The 18,474-nt window shown below is 48.5% G+C and overlaps 1 protein-coding gene across 1 annotated transcript; it reads left to right on the top strand.

The window, feature by feature from the left end:
• Positions 1-6,195: 6,195 nt before the first annotated feature.
• Positions 6,196-16,927, top strand: LOC311320919 (netrin-4-like; the record flags this gene model as incomplete). Its single annotated transcript, XM_084452785.1, has 11 exons — positions 6,196-6,224; positions 8,840-8,892; positions 10,059-10,615; positions 12,054-12,326; positions 13,013-13,139; positions 13,279-13,464; positions 14,150-14,363; positions 14,471-14,601; positions 15,753-15,821; positions 15,977-16,150; positions 16,785-16,927. 11 exons carry the CDS (start codon positions 6,196-6,198, stop codon positions 16,925-16,927), a joined length of 1,956 nt encoding a protein of 651 aa, XP_084308911.1.
• Between the last annotated feature and the right edge of the window lie 1,547 nt (positions 16,928-18,474).

Below are 18,474 nucleotides of genomic sequence, written 5' to 3'. Positions count from 1 at the left end.
AGGAAGTGGTATGACACTGACCTCATGAATGCTTGACTGTGATTGGTTGACCTCATGAATGCTTGACTGTGATTGGTTCAAAATGAAACGAACACGGATAAATATTTACGGGTAAATGTTATGTAAAGTGTTGCAAATCAATTTACATACCGGTAAGTTACAATGTAGCACCACGTACAGGTGGATCAGACGGTTCGTTTTAGATTCGTTTTAATTTGTAGGCTAGTTGTGACCACGAGGTGGTAATGTTCGCACATTTATTGAAACATTTCCACCAATTCGTAAACTGGTACTGCATCCTCCTCAAGAACCGCATGTTCAGAAGGCTACCTATTACTGGCCTTCAGGTATCTGAACCGCAATGCATTGACACGTCTCATTGCTTGCAGCTAGTTGGTTTCATATTGAGATAAGGTCAATTGCTTGAAATAGACTAATTGATGTACAGGATATTCCTTTTTTTTTTTTTACAATAGTGCAAAATGCCCGTGCAAAATGCCCGTGCAAAATGCACTTTTACATTACAGTCATTTAGCAGATGCATTTATCCAAAGCGACTAGCATGTCACTTCTTAGCACTGGCTGTCGCATAGTTGTGTCCTTGCATTATAGTGTTGTAGCCTCATAAGGCCCTTTGGCAGCAGCACCAGTGAATTAGCCCTAGCCTTTGCGTTGTTAGTAACATGGCTGCTTAAGGAGCAGCAGAATCCAGCTCAGGGCATCCCTATCCCCCGTGTGGAGTGTTTGTTACACTGGTGTCAGAAGTGTGGATGTATGGCCGCGGGGCCATCGGGAGAGGCGTGTGAGGACGCATTTAACTTGAGTGAAGGTATGAGGACATGCTCTCCCGGACAAACCAGGGGGTAGTGTAGCGTTCCTGCCTCACAAGGCCCGTTGGCCGCTGCTCCAGTGGGTTATAGCCTCATGAGACCATCCTGATCTCGCAAGCTCACATTCAGTTTTGCTCCGCAGATCAGTCTGGACTTCCCCCTATCTCAAACTATTTCTCCCCGATCATGTTTTGACCTAAAATATCTTTGGGGGGTGCCCCAAAGGCGTCGCTGGCTCTGCACGCTCCCTGTTTGCATCCTACCTGACGGGCCGCTCCTACCAGGTGACATGGAGAGGTTCGATGTCAGAACCGCGTAGTCTGACTACGGGGGTTCCACAAGGGTCTGTCCTGGGTCCTCTCCTGTTTTCCCTCTACACTACATCTCTGGGCTCTGTCATTCGCTTGCATGGCTTCTCCTATCACTGCTATGCCGATGACACCCAACTGGTCCTGTCATTTCCCCCTTCTGATACACAAGTGGAGACATACATAGCTGGGTGTTTGGCTGACATCTCGGAGTGGATGACGACACATCACCTGAAGCTCAATCTGGACAAGACTGAGCTGCTGTTCCTCCTGGGGAAGGGCTGCTCCAAGTGGTAACCCCGACTCGGACTGCGAGGAATCTGGGTGTGATCCTGGATGACCAACTGTCGTTCTCCGCACATATCACATCCGTCACACGCTCCTTCAGATTCATGCTCTACAACATCAGGAGGATTCGCCCTTTCCTCACTGATGAAATGGCGCAGGTACTCATCCAGGCCCTGGTCATCTCCCGCCTGGACTACTGCAACTACCTCCTTGCTGGGGCCCCGGCGTCAGCCATTAAACCTCTGGAACTTGTCCAGAAAGCTGCTGCTTGCCTGGTGTTCAACCACCCCAAGTTCTCCCACACAGCTACCCTTCTCCATTCCTTACACTGTCTCCTTGAAGTGGCTCGCACCCAGTTTAAAACTCTGGCACTAGCCTACAGGGCAATGAAAGGAACAGCTCCCTCCTACATCCAGGCCATGGTCAAACCCTATACCCCATCCATACCACTACGCTCTGCTACCTCGGGGCGACTGGTTGTTGAGACCTTGTTGTTGGTAACCCCGCCCAAAATGGCCGACCCTAGGACTACAATGGGCAATTGTCTCTGATTAAGCACACCAGCACGCAATCAGCAGACAAGACATAGACAGACAGACAGACAGACAGACAGACAGACAGACTACACATTATGCTGTGTGGATTACAGACACATGCTTATAAATATAAATGTTCAGAGTGGGAGTTGTTATTCCAGTGCAGTGCAGTTAGGTTTTTCCAGGTGCTGTGCTGTTGCTGGTATCAGTGAATGCTTATCTCCATTGTTTATGCTTGTAGACATCCAAATTCCTCAGGTACAGGGAATCTGATAGATTTGAGTTTACTCATGATTCTTTGAAACACTTCAAAAAGCCCCTAGGCAGAAGATTCAGCGACATATACAGTAATCTGAGACGAATCTCAGCCTCAGTGCTTCAGAACTTGCCAATTCACATCCAGACCTGGGGAATGCCTACAATAGCAGTGATCCTTATTGTTATGCAATGGCCAATAAACCCATTGTACATTCATGATCCACTCCTGGGAAAGTACAATCTGAGAAATGATCTGTTTTCACTGAAGAGATATGTGATAAGGATACAAGAACATGATGATAACAATCATCTGCACCTGTTACTGCTGGAAAGTGACCAGCCCTAGTGGCGACATCACTGTCTGCAGGCAGTCTGATAACAATGGCTATGTGAGCAACAAAGTACCACAAGATTTAACTCTTAAGTTCACCCCTGACATGACAATAACTAGCAATGAACATCGACATCTTTGTATTAGCCTGAACTGAATCATATACTGGTATAGACAGTGGCGGGGATCTGTATCCAACTTTGGGGGGGACATTTACATTGACATTTTGCAAGAGTATTTTTTTGGGGGGACATCTTCCTACGCAGCTGTATTGGTCATTTGAATGCCACTACCCCAATCTAAATATTGGGGGGGGGACAATTTTAATGATCTCAAATATTGGGGGGGACATGTCTCCCCTGACCCCCCCAGGATCCCCGCCCCTGGGTATAGACAGATGTCACCTTCCCTTGACCTGGTTGACAGATGGGTGTCTGAGACTGTGTTCTCCACATGGCCGTGATGCGATACAACAGCACAGACAGACAGGGAGACTGGAGAGCCCACTGGATCCACAAATTGGAGACACTAGAGCCCCTTGGTCTTAACGAGGAACTCAGCCTGTCCTGCTTCCTATAGCTTCCTATTATAAGTGGCTCCCTTCCCTCCCTACTATAGGCTTATGATGCGATGTGTTCTTTTTGTTTCTGTATTAGATTGTGTACTGTTTATATAATGCATGTATGTATGTATGGATCAAGAAAGACAACCTTTCAGGAATGTTAAGCCAGAAATATATTTAATGTATATTTCAGACAGCCTGTTTATTGGTAGAATTCACCCAGGTATGGTGCACTCCCCCTTTCACTCACCGGTCAGGTGACCAGAAAACCCTCTATATAGTGCCACCCTCACCTGTGGTGTTCATGACCTGATGAAGATGTACTGACATGGAAACGTTGTCACGTTTATACTGCACCTTAATAAAAGGCTCTAATAGCCGAGTGCTCCAGCGACTCCTCTCCCTACTTGGTACGACTCAGGGACGTGCTGGGACGAAAAAACAGCCCTGGAGTCTGATCCAGCCGCCTCTGTATATATAACAACGACGTGGGGGGGGGGGGGCTGAGCAGTTTGTTGACGGGGGTGATTCTCCAGAACCTACAGACGGCCAGCACGGCCCTGGTACCACTGATGTCCCGCTCCCGAGAAGCACCAGCCAGCCTGCTACAGCTGCAGCGCGGCGAGACCCCTGTTTCAGACAGGGAGACCTCTGCAGGGTCACAGTGGCAGGGAAGCAGACATTCCAGTCATAACACACGCTCTGCTCTTCTCCGTGTAGGGTCCAGGAGGGAGCTAATTACCCCCCTTGCCTGGGGTAAGAGCAAAAAGGGGGGGGGGGGGTCGGGGCATGGGGGGCTCTAGACATGTCGTCATCAATCAAACTAACAGACGGCCTCTCCTACAGTTGTACTGTAAGTTCTCTCACGCCACTGTTTTTCTGGACCTGGTGCTCTCCTTTCCTCTTCGTTTTCTCTGTCAGTAGTGAATAATAATAAGTAGATAACAGTAAATGTACACTCTTTACACAAGCAGTGACATTGGTCAACTTATACTTTATGCCCTGGACACCAGTGCAGACCACAGACAAGTATAAATGACCAGGGGCCTTTTCATTTGCTATTCAAGGTCACTTGTGCCACATCCTGATACTCTGTGTGGCCTTGGCCCATGCCCAAGCAACTCACTGCTGTGCTCGGCAGAAATATTAGTCAGGAAACAGCTAAGTTTGTCTACATCCGGTTTGTTGAAGTCTTCACATTCACATGGTTCACCCTCTTTTTGTACTACGAGGGGGGCGGGGGGGTGTCAGGTCCCTTGATTGATAATCAATACTGCACTTTCACTGACAGTGCTCATTGTATGACACAGGTAATAATAATGTTATCTTCATTAGAAACCATTTGAGACACTGAGGGTGATGACCAAAATGTAGCTTCCTAAAACCACTCCAAATACGTATGTTTTGGAAACCGAAACGCCAGACTACTGTTTGAGATGTGTGTCATATTACAGGAAATAGGAACTATATCTTTAGTTCATACAATGAACAGTGTCATTGAAAAGAACCATCCTCTCCATGTCCCCATACAGTATGCTTAATAATACGGTTCACCTTCATTCATGCCAAAAGGCAGATGACACATCACACATGTAGTACAATTTGGGTCTACATCCCTCCTGGGGGCTTCCATTACCTCCTCTTCAATACACAATAAAACAAAAAATAGGGCAGATCTGCTGGCCTGGCTTTTATGACAGTGAAACTCTGATGTCTCTGTGCCCGCTCAGCCACTAATTCAGGCCAACTCTCGGTCACTTTCCTGAGTAAGAAGAGAGGATGTCACATGATGGAAAGAAACACGGGTGTAAACTTTTAAAGCTATTTTACAAAAAGTATTCTGAGCAAAGTTAAATACAAGAGAAATGTAGAGAGAGGAGAAGGAAGACAAACGAGGCGTTGGTTAAAGAGATGACAAGGAAGGACCACAAGTCAGGGGGGGGGCACAGTTTAATAGCCCCAAGCGGTCCTTGCTTTACGTCCCACCCTGTTGCATGTCTGGCTGTATGTCTGGCTCTTACAGGAAAGGAGACAGATTCCTTCCAAAGGGTCTGTCCAGTTCAGAGAGCATGGGGTACTAGATGACATGAACTACCAGGGGGGGAGGGAATGATATCCTTTTACAGTCTGGAAATAAAACAGGTCAGTCAGTTGTGTAGGAGCAGTCCTGTGTCTGTCATCATAGAAGATCACTCAGGCTCCGGTCCAGGGCCAGTGGTCCAGACGAAGGGCAGGAGAATGAAGCACTGGTATGAGACTCCCTCCAGGAGGGGGGAAAAAAAGATGCCATTGACAGTGAGGGAGGTTATTGAATTAGTGGTAGTCATAGTGGGTCGCCATAACCGGGGGATAATTTAGCCCACTGCAATGGAAGAACAGTATTTTCTTTGCAGATACGCCCTGGCAAATACAGGTTTCATAGACTATAAAGAAGGATAGTTGCAACAAAAACAGTAATGGACCTCAAATGCACAAACATCTGGAAGGGGGGCTATTGGCCCTGGTCTTTTTCCTGTGTTGCTTTCATCCTACCAAGGGAATGCAAGGCAGACCAACCAAGATTAGACATCCTTCCTGAAACATTTTCCATGGTCACTCTTGGGATTTGTGGATTGAAAAACATGTTAGTGATGTACAGGGTGAACAGCTCAAGGTGCATCACCCTGTCCCGTCGAATCATTTGAAGACAACCAAAATAACCCATGAAAATCCCAAAACACACATGAACCCTGTTCCCCCAAGACAGAGAGCGGTTGTCAGAGTGACGAGAGTCGCAGCATTCCAGAAATTCCAGGAATTCCAGGAATCCTTCCACCATATATGTGCATGTATGAGTCAGGTCAACCTGAGAAAACAGTGAGTGGCTCATTGACAGGCCATACTCAGAATGAGAAGTGATTGCTCCTGACCACATGTATTTGCGGGTATGACCTACACTTTCTGAGATACCCTCACCTCTTGTTCAGCCTCTCTCACGGCATCCTAAAGCTTGTTTAAGATATCATGCTTTGCACTGTCGCCTCACAGCAAAAAGGCTTGAGTTAGATTCCCACATGGGACACTGTTGGCACTGCATGGGGCCATGTTCTCCCCAGGGCTGTCGGCCCTCAGGTGGGTTCTCTACTCAGGTGGGTTCTCTCCTCAGGTGAGTTATCTTCTCAGGTGGGTTCTCTCCTCAGGTGGGTTCTCTCCTCAGGTGGGTTATCTCCTCAGGTGGGTTATCTCCTCAGGTGGGTTCTCTCCTCAGGTGGGTTATCTCCTCAGGTGGGTTATCTCCTCAGGTGGGTTCTCCCCTCAGGTGGGCTATCTCCTCAGGTGGGTTATCTCCTCAGGTGGGTTATCTCCTCAGGTGGGTTCTCCCCTCAGGTGAGCTATCTCCTCAGGTGGGTTATCATCTCAGGTAGGTTATCTCCTCAGGTGGGTTATCTCCTCAGGTGGGTTATCTCCTCAGGTGAGCTATCTCCTCAGGTGGGTTATCATCTCAGGTAGGTTATCTCCTCAGGTGGGTTATCTCCTCAGGTGGGTTATCTCCTCAGGTGAGCTATCTCCTCAGGTGGGTTATCATCTCAGGTAGGTTATCTCCTCAGGTGGGTTATCCCCTCAGGTGGGTTATCTACTCAGGTGGGTTATCTCATCAGGTGGGTTATCTCCTCAGGTGGGTTCTCCCCTCAGGTGGGTTATCTCCTCAGGTGGGTTATCTCCTCAGGTGGGTTATCTCCTCAGGTGAGTTATTTCCTCAGGTGAGTTATCTTCTCAGGTGGGTTCTCTCCTCAGGTGGGTTATCTCCTCAGGTGGGTTATCTCCTCAGGTGGGTTATCTCCTCAGGTGGGTTCTCCCCTCAGGTGGGCTATCTCCTCAGGTGAGTTATCTCCTCAGGTGAGTTATCTCCTCAGGTGGGTTATCTCCTCAGGTGGGTTCTCTCCTCAGATGGGTTATCTCCTCAGGTGGGTTATCTCCTCAGATGGGTTATCTCCTCAGGTGGGTTCTCTCCTCAGATGGGTTATCTCCTCAGGTGGGTTATCTCCTCAGGTGGGTTCTCTCCTCAGATGGGTTATCTCCTCAGGTGGGTTATCTCCTCAGGTGGGTTATCTCCTCAGGTGGGTTCTCTCCTCAGATGGGTTATCTCCTCAGGTGGGTTATCTCCTCAGGTGGGTTATCTCCTCAGATGGGTTATCTTCTCAGGTGGGTTATCTCCTCAGTTGGTTCTCCCCTCAGGTGGGTTCTCTCCTCAGTTGGTTCTCCCCTCAGGTGGGTTATCTTCTCAGGTGGGTTATCTCCTCCGGTGGGTTATCTCCTCAGGTGGGTTATCTCCTCAGGTGGGTTATCTTGTCAGGTGGGTTATCTCCTCAGGTGGGTTATCTCCTCAGGTGGGCTCTCTCCCAGGACTTTCTGTTAGCCCTTTTCCACCAAGAAGAAGGTACCGGTTCGGTGCCGGTTCGCGAACCTAATTTTGAACGGTTACAAGCATTTCAACCAAAAATAAATGAGTTGGGGAACCCCAAAGTTGGTTCTGAACCGGCACCAAAAAATAGTAGGTTTTTCAGCGCGAACCGTGACGATATAATGACGTACAACGGTTCCGCTCAAAACTAGTCAAAGCGCGGTCCCGTTCCCTAGATAGAACCAAGGTTCCAAGAATTCTGAACCGAACCGGTTCACGAACCAGAGTTACTTTGGTGGAAAAGGGCTATGTGTGGAGTTTGCAGGTTCTCCCCATGTTCATGTAACTGAGTGAAACTGGGTTCTCGTCCTGAATAGGTAGCAAGTTGTTGCTCCAACTCACTCCCCCAGTATAAATACCGTTCACCTGCACCTGTGAAGAGGCATATCTGGTTAGGGCGGTGTCTGTCCTGCGGAGACCCAGGTTCGAACTCCACAAAGAACCGCAATATAAAAACATGCAGAACAGATCATTCTCTCTGTCCAACTGCTCCTGGCTGCCCATGGAGGAAGGACATCACATCACGGATGGGTCAAAAGCAGAGATCCCATTTCTGACTGCATCTGCATGTGTGTATATGTTTGTTGTGTGTGTATGTTTGTTGTGTGCGTGTGGGTATGTCAATTGTTGTATGATAACAAAGTGGATTTCATCTCTTCATCTTTCATCTTTTTATCTTTCATCTTTTCATCTTTCATGTCATTGTAGTGATATATAAGCACACAAATATGCTCTGTATACCAGCACCAGCTGTTGCTTCTGTTGATTCACAGGGGTGACATCACCACACCACCGGGGGATAAACAACTGCCTAGCAAACGGCTGATTATTGGGGTCAAGGGTTACATGACCCCAGCTCCAGGGTTGTCTGTCAGCCATGGCAGGTGAAGGATGGTAAATGAGTGGCAGTTAGTAATAAGTGGTGATATGCCACAGGAATGCACCGGTATGACACACTTTTCAGACAATGAGAGAAGACAGAGTGGTTTGTGGGGATGTTGAGGTCTAAATTAAAGCATATAGATAAGACAAGGATTTTGGCAATCAAAGTTAAGGTAGTTCAATGTATAGTTACCTGACCAGCTTTAGATTGCTTCTATATTCTGTTTGCCTCTTTGATTTAAAGAAAAAAAATCTGGGGGAAAAATCACAACAGAATATTTCATGTCAGAGACTGCCATGTTCCATTAAATATATGGATGAAAAGCTATTGTTGTTATATCCATGTGTAGCAGAGTGAAACTGTGTCCTTGTGATTTAAGTAAAAATGGTGTCTGTCCTGCAGGACTATGGGTTTGAATCCCACCCAAGGCGTGCCGAAACATGTGGGTGACACTGGTGGGTCCTCGAATAGGTAGCAAGTTATTGGTTCGAATCCCACTCAGGGCATGCCGAAACGTATAGGTTACACATGCAAGAATAACGCTTTCAAGATGAATGCTAATTTTTCCTTGTAAAAAAAAAAGAGTGAAAGATGAGTGAGGGAGGAGGGAAAGACCGCTAGAAGAGAAGGCGGGGTTTTCAAGCTCTTCATATTGGTAAATGTCTCCTCAAGTCCAAAGATGAACTTCGAAGAGCTGAAGGTGACATGAACTGAAGGGACGAGGAATACGAACATAACGTGTGTCGAGATAAACGCGCAATTCCCGTTACAACAAATTTGCTCATTTCGATTTACGCTTCGTGTGATTAGATTAGCGAGAGACACCAAAGACAGCGAGTGTTTTATTTATTATTAATTATTATCGCGTCTAGTTGTTACTATTGAAAGGTAAAGTTGCGTGCCGGAGAAAGGACACTTGGCTGAAAACAGTCGTCTGAAAAGCGTGCCTTAACTTGCTACTATAAAAACAGATTCCCATCGCACTCATCGTTCACACAAGAAGAATACCTGACACAGATTGTCTTCTACAACTAGGAATTTTCGAGATGAGACCGTGGACTCTATTTGTCCTTTTCTCGCTGTGCACTTCTCATCTTCTGGATGGTGAGTAGGCTACACTTGTCGCTACATTGGGCAGCGAGCGCAGCTGTTACGCACAGCAAGTGCGCCTTCATGAAGAAGCGTTGGCATTTGCCATTTCTTGTTTTCTTAAAGACTATATAAAGACTATTAGATGGTCTACAGTATCTTGTGATTTTTTGAAATATCTTGTGATGTTTGTCAAATTCTGGATAATGTATTGACAGTGAGAACACATCAAGTCCGCCACCACCCTGGGCTCTTTTAAGCACAGCTTAAAACTCACCTCTTTACCGCAGATGATTTCTAATTGACGTCCTTGTCGTGTGTCTTAAATGTAGTTTCTAGATTATTTTGTGTCTCTGCAGTCCTCTGTTCTTGTTTGTTTGTTTCTGTACCCGGGCTGCGCCCCGGGCTGATGTAACAGTTGGTTGGGGGGCGCACTATAAATAAAAATAACATAATAAAAATAACATAACATCCATTCATAAACAAATCCTATCCACCCCAATCCCAGTCTCTATGTCTCTCTGTCCCCCAGGTCTGTCCAGATCTCAGGGGTCCGCAGCGGAGAGCCGCTGTGCTGGCCGAGCCTGCAACCCCCGCATGGGGAACCTGGCCCTGGGTCGAAGCCTGAGCACTCAGACTGTCTGTGGGTTCAACTCCACAGAGTCCTACTGCTACTACCAGCAAGCTTCTACCCCCTACAGCAGGGAGTCCTGCTCTGCACCCAAATGCAGCAAGTGCAACGCCGCCCTGCCCCATCGGGCTCACCTGCCGGCGGCCATGATAGACTCCTCCTTCCGCTACCCAGATACCTGGTGGCAGTCAGCTGAGGGGGTGGAGACTGAGGTTCTTCAGCTGGACCTGGAGACAAAGTTCTACTTGACCCACCTCATCCTGGTGTTCCGCTCGCCCCGGCCTGCCGCCATGGTTCTGGAGCGTTCCCAGGACTACGGTGGCTCCTGGAAGACCCTCAGGTACTTTGCCAGGGACTGTGCTGGCACCTTTGGCCTGGCAGAGGAGACTACTGTGGGGGGAAACGAGCCAACCTGCACCTCCAAGTACTCAGGAGCCTTCCCCTGTACCCGTGGAGAGGTGAGGATGGTCGTTTCTCTCGTTTGTTCATTTCAGTGGGCCTGGATTGTGTTTGTGCAAGCATGTTCTTTGATTGGTGACAACTGTTTATTCAGGTAACCTCCTGGGTAGAGGGATCTAAAGTGACAAGAACACCCTGGCAACCATTTCCAGCGCCTCACAGCAATAAGTCACAACATCTGTAGCATCTGGTGGTTTGTGTATGGAGACATACTATTTAATACTCACCTCACTGTGTCAAACAAGCATGGAACAAACAAGTTAGTTTTGAGTGTAAGCTCTACTCTGATCCGACAGCAATGGATGAATGCTTTTCGTCAGGGTGCGTTCTCAGCTGCACTAACCCATGACAAGCATGGATAGAATATCAATGTTCACTTAATCCTCGGATGTGTGCCAAAAGCATTTTAGGATGTGCTGTATCAATGGAGGGGAAGTGGCGCCAGATAGCAATAGGCAGCCATGTTTTATTCATGAACATTCAACTTCATTTAAACAGATGAGAGTGGGAGAGTGAGTGAGAGAGGGAGAAAGGGAGGTGCTATGCTGGCCAACTCAGCTTTTGTTATTGTTCCAAAGGGCTTTTGGACCAAGATGGGAGATACTGTTGAATGTCATGAATGTATTGGTTTTGACTTATCTCATAATTATAGAGTGCTCAGGTATGTGTTTTTGCTGTGTCAGCTCTCTTGTGTAAGCCCCCCACCCTCTATAATTAGATATGGGTTAATGTGTCTGTGCTGACGGCCGGGGGAAATCCCCTGCGTTGATCCTCCCCTCACCCAGAGCGAAGGGGCCCAGTGTGATAGTCAATACCCAAGCCAGGCAAGGTCTTTGGTTTGACCACTCTGAGACTAACTATTAACTCCAGAGCAGACATGCTGGAGACATTCCACCATGACCTAAGTCCTATGTTTGAATCCAAGATGAATCACACTATCGCGCTGCTGTTGCTACCCAATACTCAAAGAGCATGGGTGAGCTTCCCTAAAGCTTTCTCTATCCTCACAATACAGGCTTTCATCTGCTGCACTGTGGTGTTTACTTTGGGACTAGTCAGATGTGTTCCTATCTGCTTGTATTTAAGGCATGAAAGGTAAAACAGATTGTGCCTGTTTTCACTTCTTCAGACCAAGGATGACATGATTTTTGCTTTTGTCACGCTCCCTCATTGTAACCATAAGGAAATTACTTCAGAGGAATTCTTTAAATGGCAATTTTTGTCCCCTTGATGGATATTTGGGATTTTAAATTATAGAAGTTAAATAAATCAGGTTATTGATCACCTTCTTCAATGTAGGCATCTGCAAAAAAAAACAAAAAAACTTGATCATTTTTGTGAAGAGGCTTTAGTGTTGAAGATCAAGGAGCGTCTTTCTCCTCGCCACCCGCTGCTGATCCTAACGGACCACCGTCCTCTGACTTCTTCTCCCCTCAGCTGATCTACCGCGCCCTCTCCCCTTGGCGCTCCCTTGACCCCTACGGCCCGGCTGCCCAGGACCAGCTGATGGTCACTAACCTGAGGGTCCATCTCCTGCAGCGCCAGGCCTGTCCCTGCCAGGCCAAAGACCCCGATGCCAAGGCCCTGCCCACGGCCCATTACGCCATCTACGACTTCATTGTCAAGGGCAGCTGCCTTTGCAATGGGCATGCAGAGAACTGTGTGCCAGCCACTGGTTACCGCCCCGCCAAACCCAGGACCAATCGTGTGGTGAGTAAGGGAGGAAGTTACCATAACCACAGGTCACAGCTCCCTCTCTGGATAAGAGAGTAAACCAGTGTCAACAAAATTCGCTATTCGCTTTTTGCTAGGAAAGCAGACAGCTCTGTTGTGTGTTAGTAGTTGTGCTCGTTAGTGTTTATGTATGTGATCTTACTTGTGTTTATGTTTGTGTCTTGTGTTTGTATCTATGTGTTTGATGTGTTTGTGTGTGTGTGTACTTTGTGTGTGTGTCTGCTTTGTGTGTGTTATCATTCCCACCACTCCCTAGTTAAACAGCTGTGTTGTGGTATTTAGATGCTGAAGCTGTGGAGACAACATATATACCCACGCTGTTTACCTCCTATTACAGGATTTGAGCGCGTGGGACCTTAATTATAGTGTAAAATCTAATAACTTAACAACCTATAGTCTCCCCAATGTTTTCCTCTACTGTAAATGGAGAACTCCCAAAATGGAGAACTCCCAGCTGAAAATCTGCCAGACACAATAAGTCACGATAGCCTGGCCAAGGCACACACAGTATTAGTCATATGATTTCCCTAATAAATGTGCAATAAATCCAAAAAGTTGAAGTACCCTTGTTTGTAGTGTGTGTGTGTGTGTGTGTGTTGAGAGTGAATATGTTGCAGTGAAGGTAATTCAGTGTGCTCCTCCATCTTCTGTGCCTGTGGCAGGTCCATGGGAAGTGTGTGTGCAAACACAACACAGCTGGCGACCACTGTGAGCGCTGCGCCCCCCTCTACAACGACCATCCCTGGCAGGCCGCCAACGGCCTCATAGGGGCGCCTCACGAGTGCACGAGTGAGTGACGAGACCGGGCGGTCCACAGCTCCGAAGCGCATCAGTACACATAGTCAGTCACTAGCTTGATTCACGTTCTCTCTGTGTATATAACAAAGATATGTCTCTCTTCTGACTGTCTCTCTTCTTGTTAACCCAGAGTGCAAGTGTAACGGCCATGCCGAGAGCTGCCGCTTTGCCCGTCGGGCGTGGCTGGCATCGGGGTGGCGCAGCGGGGGGGTGTGCGACTGCCAGCACAACACGGAGGGCCGGAACTGCGAGAGCTGTCGGAAGGGCTTCTACAGAGACCCCAGCAGACCCAGAATCGCCTCAAACTCCTGCAAACGTGAGACGAGAGACTCTCTCCATGGCTTTCCTGTTCTAGCATGTTCCCCTGGTAACGGTCTATTATGATTTGTCATGGGCCGTAGCCACGTTATGGCCTACATGACTTGTAGAGACACTGCATGTGTTACTACCAAGTGAGACGGTTGTACTTCAAGAGCAATAATAAATAAGATATGTTTATGTCTATCTATCACTGTCAATGTGGAGGAGAGGTGCTGGAACTGTTTTTGGAATGTGACAGTACTTGTAAACAATGGAGGAAGTTCCCATGGCCTATGTGAGCACATTTTCCCCATTCCTCCTCTTCTCCCAAGGCTGGCTACAGCCATTTAAAGGCCCAAACTGCTTTTGGAAACAAACCGCGTGAAAGACGTATGTCTATGAGAGGCCCATCAGTCATCACACGGGAGCATCGCACAGTGAAAATGACAGTGTAGAGGGAGGATGATTGACTGTTGGTCTTCTCTGTTGTGGCGCCAAGCGTCTTCCCACCACCATCATCATCATCGGCGCTCACAGGAGGCCAATTAAATTTTGTTTTTGTACCATTGAAGGAACGTACTGTGTGTCTCTGTGTGTCTGCATTATTGGCTTGAGGTTATGAGGCGTATGTTTTCATCAGACTTGTGTGGAGAGACTGCTAACGAGCCATGTTCTATGTGCCCCCCCCCCCCGCCCCACAGCCTGCCTGTGCAATCCTCTAGGGTCCGAGCCCGCATTCTCTGGTGGCGATGCCCTCTGTAACCCTAGCAACGGGGAGTGCACCTGCAAACCGGGCGTGGGCGGCCCACACTGCGACAGGTGCATGCTGGGATACTGGGGGCTCCATGAGTACGGGTGCACGCCGTGTGACTGTGTGGGAGACTGCGACGCGTTCACTGGGGACTGTGCTTCTGGGTAAGCGCGCGGACAGCTGGCGACGCACTCTATTCACTTAGTATTTCAACAGACCTGAAAGTTGAACACATTCATCAACTGCCTCCTGTGGTGTTGTCACGACACAGCTCAGATATGGACGTGTTCTTCACAGCCGATGACCACATGGGACACCGTGACGGCGGCAGCAGCAGCAGCAGTAGTGAGACTGCAGGGTTGTTTCAAGTTGAGGAGCTTTTCTCTGCACTGCACCACTCTGGTGAGTCACAGGTCACAACACCACTCACACTCACACTCACTCACACTCACTCACTCACTCACACTCACTCACACTCACACTCACACTCACACTCACACTCACACTCACACTCACACTCACACTCACTCACACTCACTCACTCACACTCACACTCACACTCACACTCACACACACTCACACTCACGCCCGCTCACACTCACACTCACTCACACTCACTCACTCACACTCACTCACTCACTCACTCACTCACTCACACTCACTCACACTCACTCTCACTCACTCACTCACACTCACACTCACACTCACTCACACTCACACTCACACTCACACTCACTCACACTCACTCACACTCACTCACACTCACACTCACACTCACTCACACTCACTCACACTCACACTCACACACACTCACACTCACTCACACTCACACTCACACTCACTCACACTCACACTCACACTCACTCACACTCACTCACACTCACACTCACACACACTCACTCACACTCACACTCACACTCACACACACACACTCACTCACACTCACACTCACACTCACTCACACTCACTCACACTCACTCTCACTCACTCACTCACACTCACACTCACTCACACTCACACTCACACTCACACTCACACTCACTCACACTCACTCACACTCACACTCACACTCACTCACTCACTCACTCACTCACTCACTCACTCACTCACTCACTCACTCACTCACACTCACTCACTCACACTCACACTCACTCACACTCACTCACTCACTCACTCACACTCACACTCACACTCACACTCACTCACACTCACACTCACACTCACACTCACACTCACACTCACTCACACTCACTCACACTCACACTCACACTCACACTCACACTCACTCACACTCACTCACACTCACACTCACTCACACTCACACTCACTCACACTCACACTCACACTCACACTCACTCACACTCACACTCACACTCACTCACTCTCACACTCACTCACACTCACTCACACTCACTCACACTCACACTCACACTCACACTCACACTCACTCACACTCACTCACACTCACACAGATACAGACCCCCCAATGTACGTTACCTACATAGATGCATACGGCTAAAGCAACGTGGTCAGCTCTGTCTCCTCTGTTCCAGAGAAATGTGAGTGTAAAGAGATGACCCTCGGCAGCCACAAGCTCTTCTGTGCTCTGGAGTATGACTACGGTGAGTAGCTGGTTCAGAATACCACCGCTGGGACCTGGGAGTTGTGTTGGGACGACGGCACGCAAACAACAGCCCGGGGACCTTAGCAGCAGACACGCCGCGCCAGTCTCATACTGCACTGACAAGGCTGAGCACAACCTGATGTTCCCCTGCAGTGTTGATCGTGAGGATCGTGTCGGCCCATGACAAGGGCACGCATGCTGAGGTGGAGGTGAAGGTGAAGAAGGTTCTGTACCAGAGAACCCAGATGAAGATCCGGCAGGGACGAGTCATCCTCTACCCTGAATCCTGGACCACATGGGGCTGCACCTGCCCCATCCTCGACCCAGGTGAGTCCAAAACAACCCCCCGCCCCCCCCCCCCCCCCGCCCCACCAGCCTGTTGCTTCTGGCAACCGGGCCATCTGGCATCTGGCTAATTAGTGCTTGGAGGTAATTTGTTTCGACATCTTTGGATACACGCCATGTTAAGTTAAGGTTTTGGTAGACAAGTATAGTATAGTCAATATCCTCACAGCAGACATATCCTCACAGAAGACATTAGTTTCGTTAGAACAACATAATGTTTATTATTATTATTATTATTATTATTATTGGCCGCGTTTCCCGATAAAGAACCTTCTTAAAGGATAAGGACATGAATTTCATGTTTAGCTAGCAACGAGCCAGGGCGCGCGCGCTGACGTTATTGACACAGAACTCTGTACTGCACAAAACAGAAATATGTTAACCTGTACTAGTCAGATACATGCCAGAGAAGCCAGGAATAGGACTAAACATGAAATTCAGTGTACTTATCCTTTAAGGAACCCTTCTTAAGCAACCCTTTGTATGGGAGTTAAGAAGTACTTTGGAGTTAAGTGCTTCTTAACTCGTTCGGGAAACCTGGCCATTATTATTATTATTGTTGTTGTTGTTGTTGCTGTAATGAACTGTCTGCTTCTCCTCTGTCTATCCATCCCAGGGTCTGAGTACGTGGTGGCTGGCCATGAGGACTGGAGGACAGGCCATCTGCTGGTCAACATCAAGAGCCTGGTCAAACCCTGGAGCTCCATCCTGGGACGCAAGCTCCAGCATCTCCTCAGCATAGAATGTGGCAGACACTAGAGAGGAGCTCCCAGAGAGAGACGGGCAGGGGGAGAGACGGAGCGAGAACTGAAAGCCAGCCTTGATTTGATGGAGAAGAAACACAAAGATGGCGGAAACACAAAGACGAGTTCTTGGATGCCTTTTGGATTTGACTAAGAGAGGCTTGGGCACTGCAGCCAAGTCAGAAGTATAAGCCTCTGCTAGGAGCCCACTGGCTGTACAAGTGAAGACAGTCACAGGACCCAGAGAACACTCTGCCACACTCACCTCCAGAAGCAGAGCTAGATGGTGTTGTCCTGTCTGGAAGGGAGATGGCTGTACAGTGAGAGAGACATTTTTCTACTACAAAGGTTATTTAAGAATGTAGCCTACTGTAATCTTGAGGTTCACTTACGAATGCCAACGTCTTTTCAAGTGCCCCTTGCTTACCAACTTTTGTTGGTTAAGCCATTATAAGTTGGCTTAACTTGTTTGCAAAATCCTAGTTATCATACTGAATGTGTACCAAATAACAAAGAGCTATGTAGCGTACTTCAACATCTATCAGATATGCAGTTTTATGCTCAATTCCAGCAGTTATTAGCGCAAAAGAACTGTGAAAGCATTATCCGTAAAGAGAGAGAGAGAGAGAGAGAGAGAGAGAGAGAGAGAGAGAGTGTGTGTGCACGTGTGTATGCGTGTGTGTGTGTGTGTGTGAGAGAGAGAGAGAGAGAGAGAGAGAGAGTGTGTGTGCACGTGTGTATGCATGTGTGTGCGTGTGTGTGAGAGAGAGAGAGAGAGAGTGTGTGTGTGTGCGTGCGTGTGTGTGCGTGCATGTGTGTGTGTGTGTGTGTGAGAGAGAGAGAGAGAGAGTGTGTGTGTGTGTGCGTGCGTGTGTGTGCGTGCATGTGTGTGTGTGTGCATGTGTGTATGCGTGTGTGTGTGTGTGTGAGAGAGAGAGAGAGAGAGAGAGAGAGAGAGAGTGTGTGTGTGTGCGTGTGTGTGCGTGCGTGCATGTGTGTGTGTGTGTGTGCATGTGTGTGTATGCAAGTACCTGCTGTCCTTGGCCAGGAGTCTAGGACTGAGCAGGTTGGAGCAGGTAGCTCCCGGAGGGGGGAGGAGAATGAAAACACATTAAAGGAATCAGACGGGTAATCTTTACAGCTCTCTGTGCTCTACCGCTCGCCTGCCAGGCCCCTGACAAGAGCACAACACATCCAGCGCTCTGTGCTCTACCGCTCGCCTGCCAGGCCCCTGACGAGAGCACAACACATCCAGCTCTCTGTTCTCTACCGCTCGCCTGCCAGGCCCCTGACGAGAGCACAACACATCCAGCGCTCTGTGCTCTACCGCTCGCCTGCCAGGCCCCTGACGAGAACACAACACATCCATCTCTCTGTGCTCTACCGCTCGCCTGCCAGGCCCCTGACGAGAACACAACACATCCAGCGCTCTGTGCTCTACGGCTCGCCTGCCAGGCCCCTGACGAGAACACAACACATCCATCTCTCTGTGCTCTACCGCTCGCCTGCCAGGCCCCTGACAAGAGCACAACACATCCATCTCTCTGTGCTCTGGACCTCAGC

This window comes from Borostomias antarcticus (assembly GCF_949987555.1).
Source record: "Borostomias antarcticus genome assembly, chromosome: 18".
NCBI lineage: Eukaryota > Metazoa > Chordata > Actinopteri > Stomiiformes > Stomiidae > Borostomias > Borostomias antarcticus.
The sequence above is the reverse complement of the archived record's forward strand: the minus strand, read 5'-3'. Positions and strand labels throughout refer to the sequence as shown.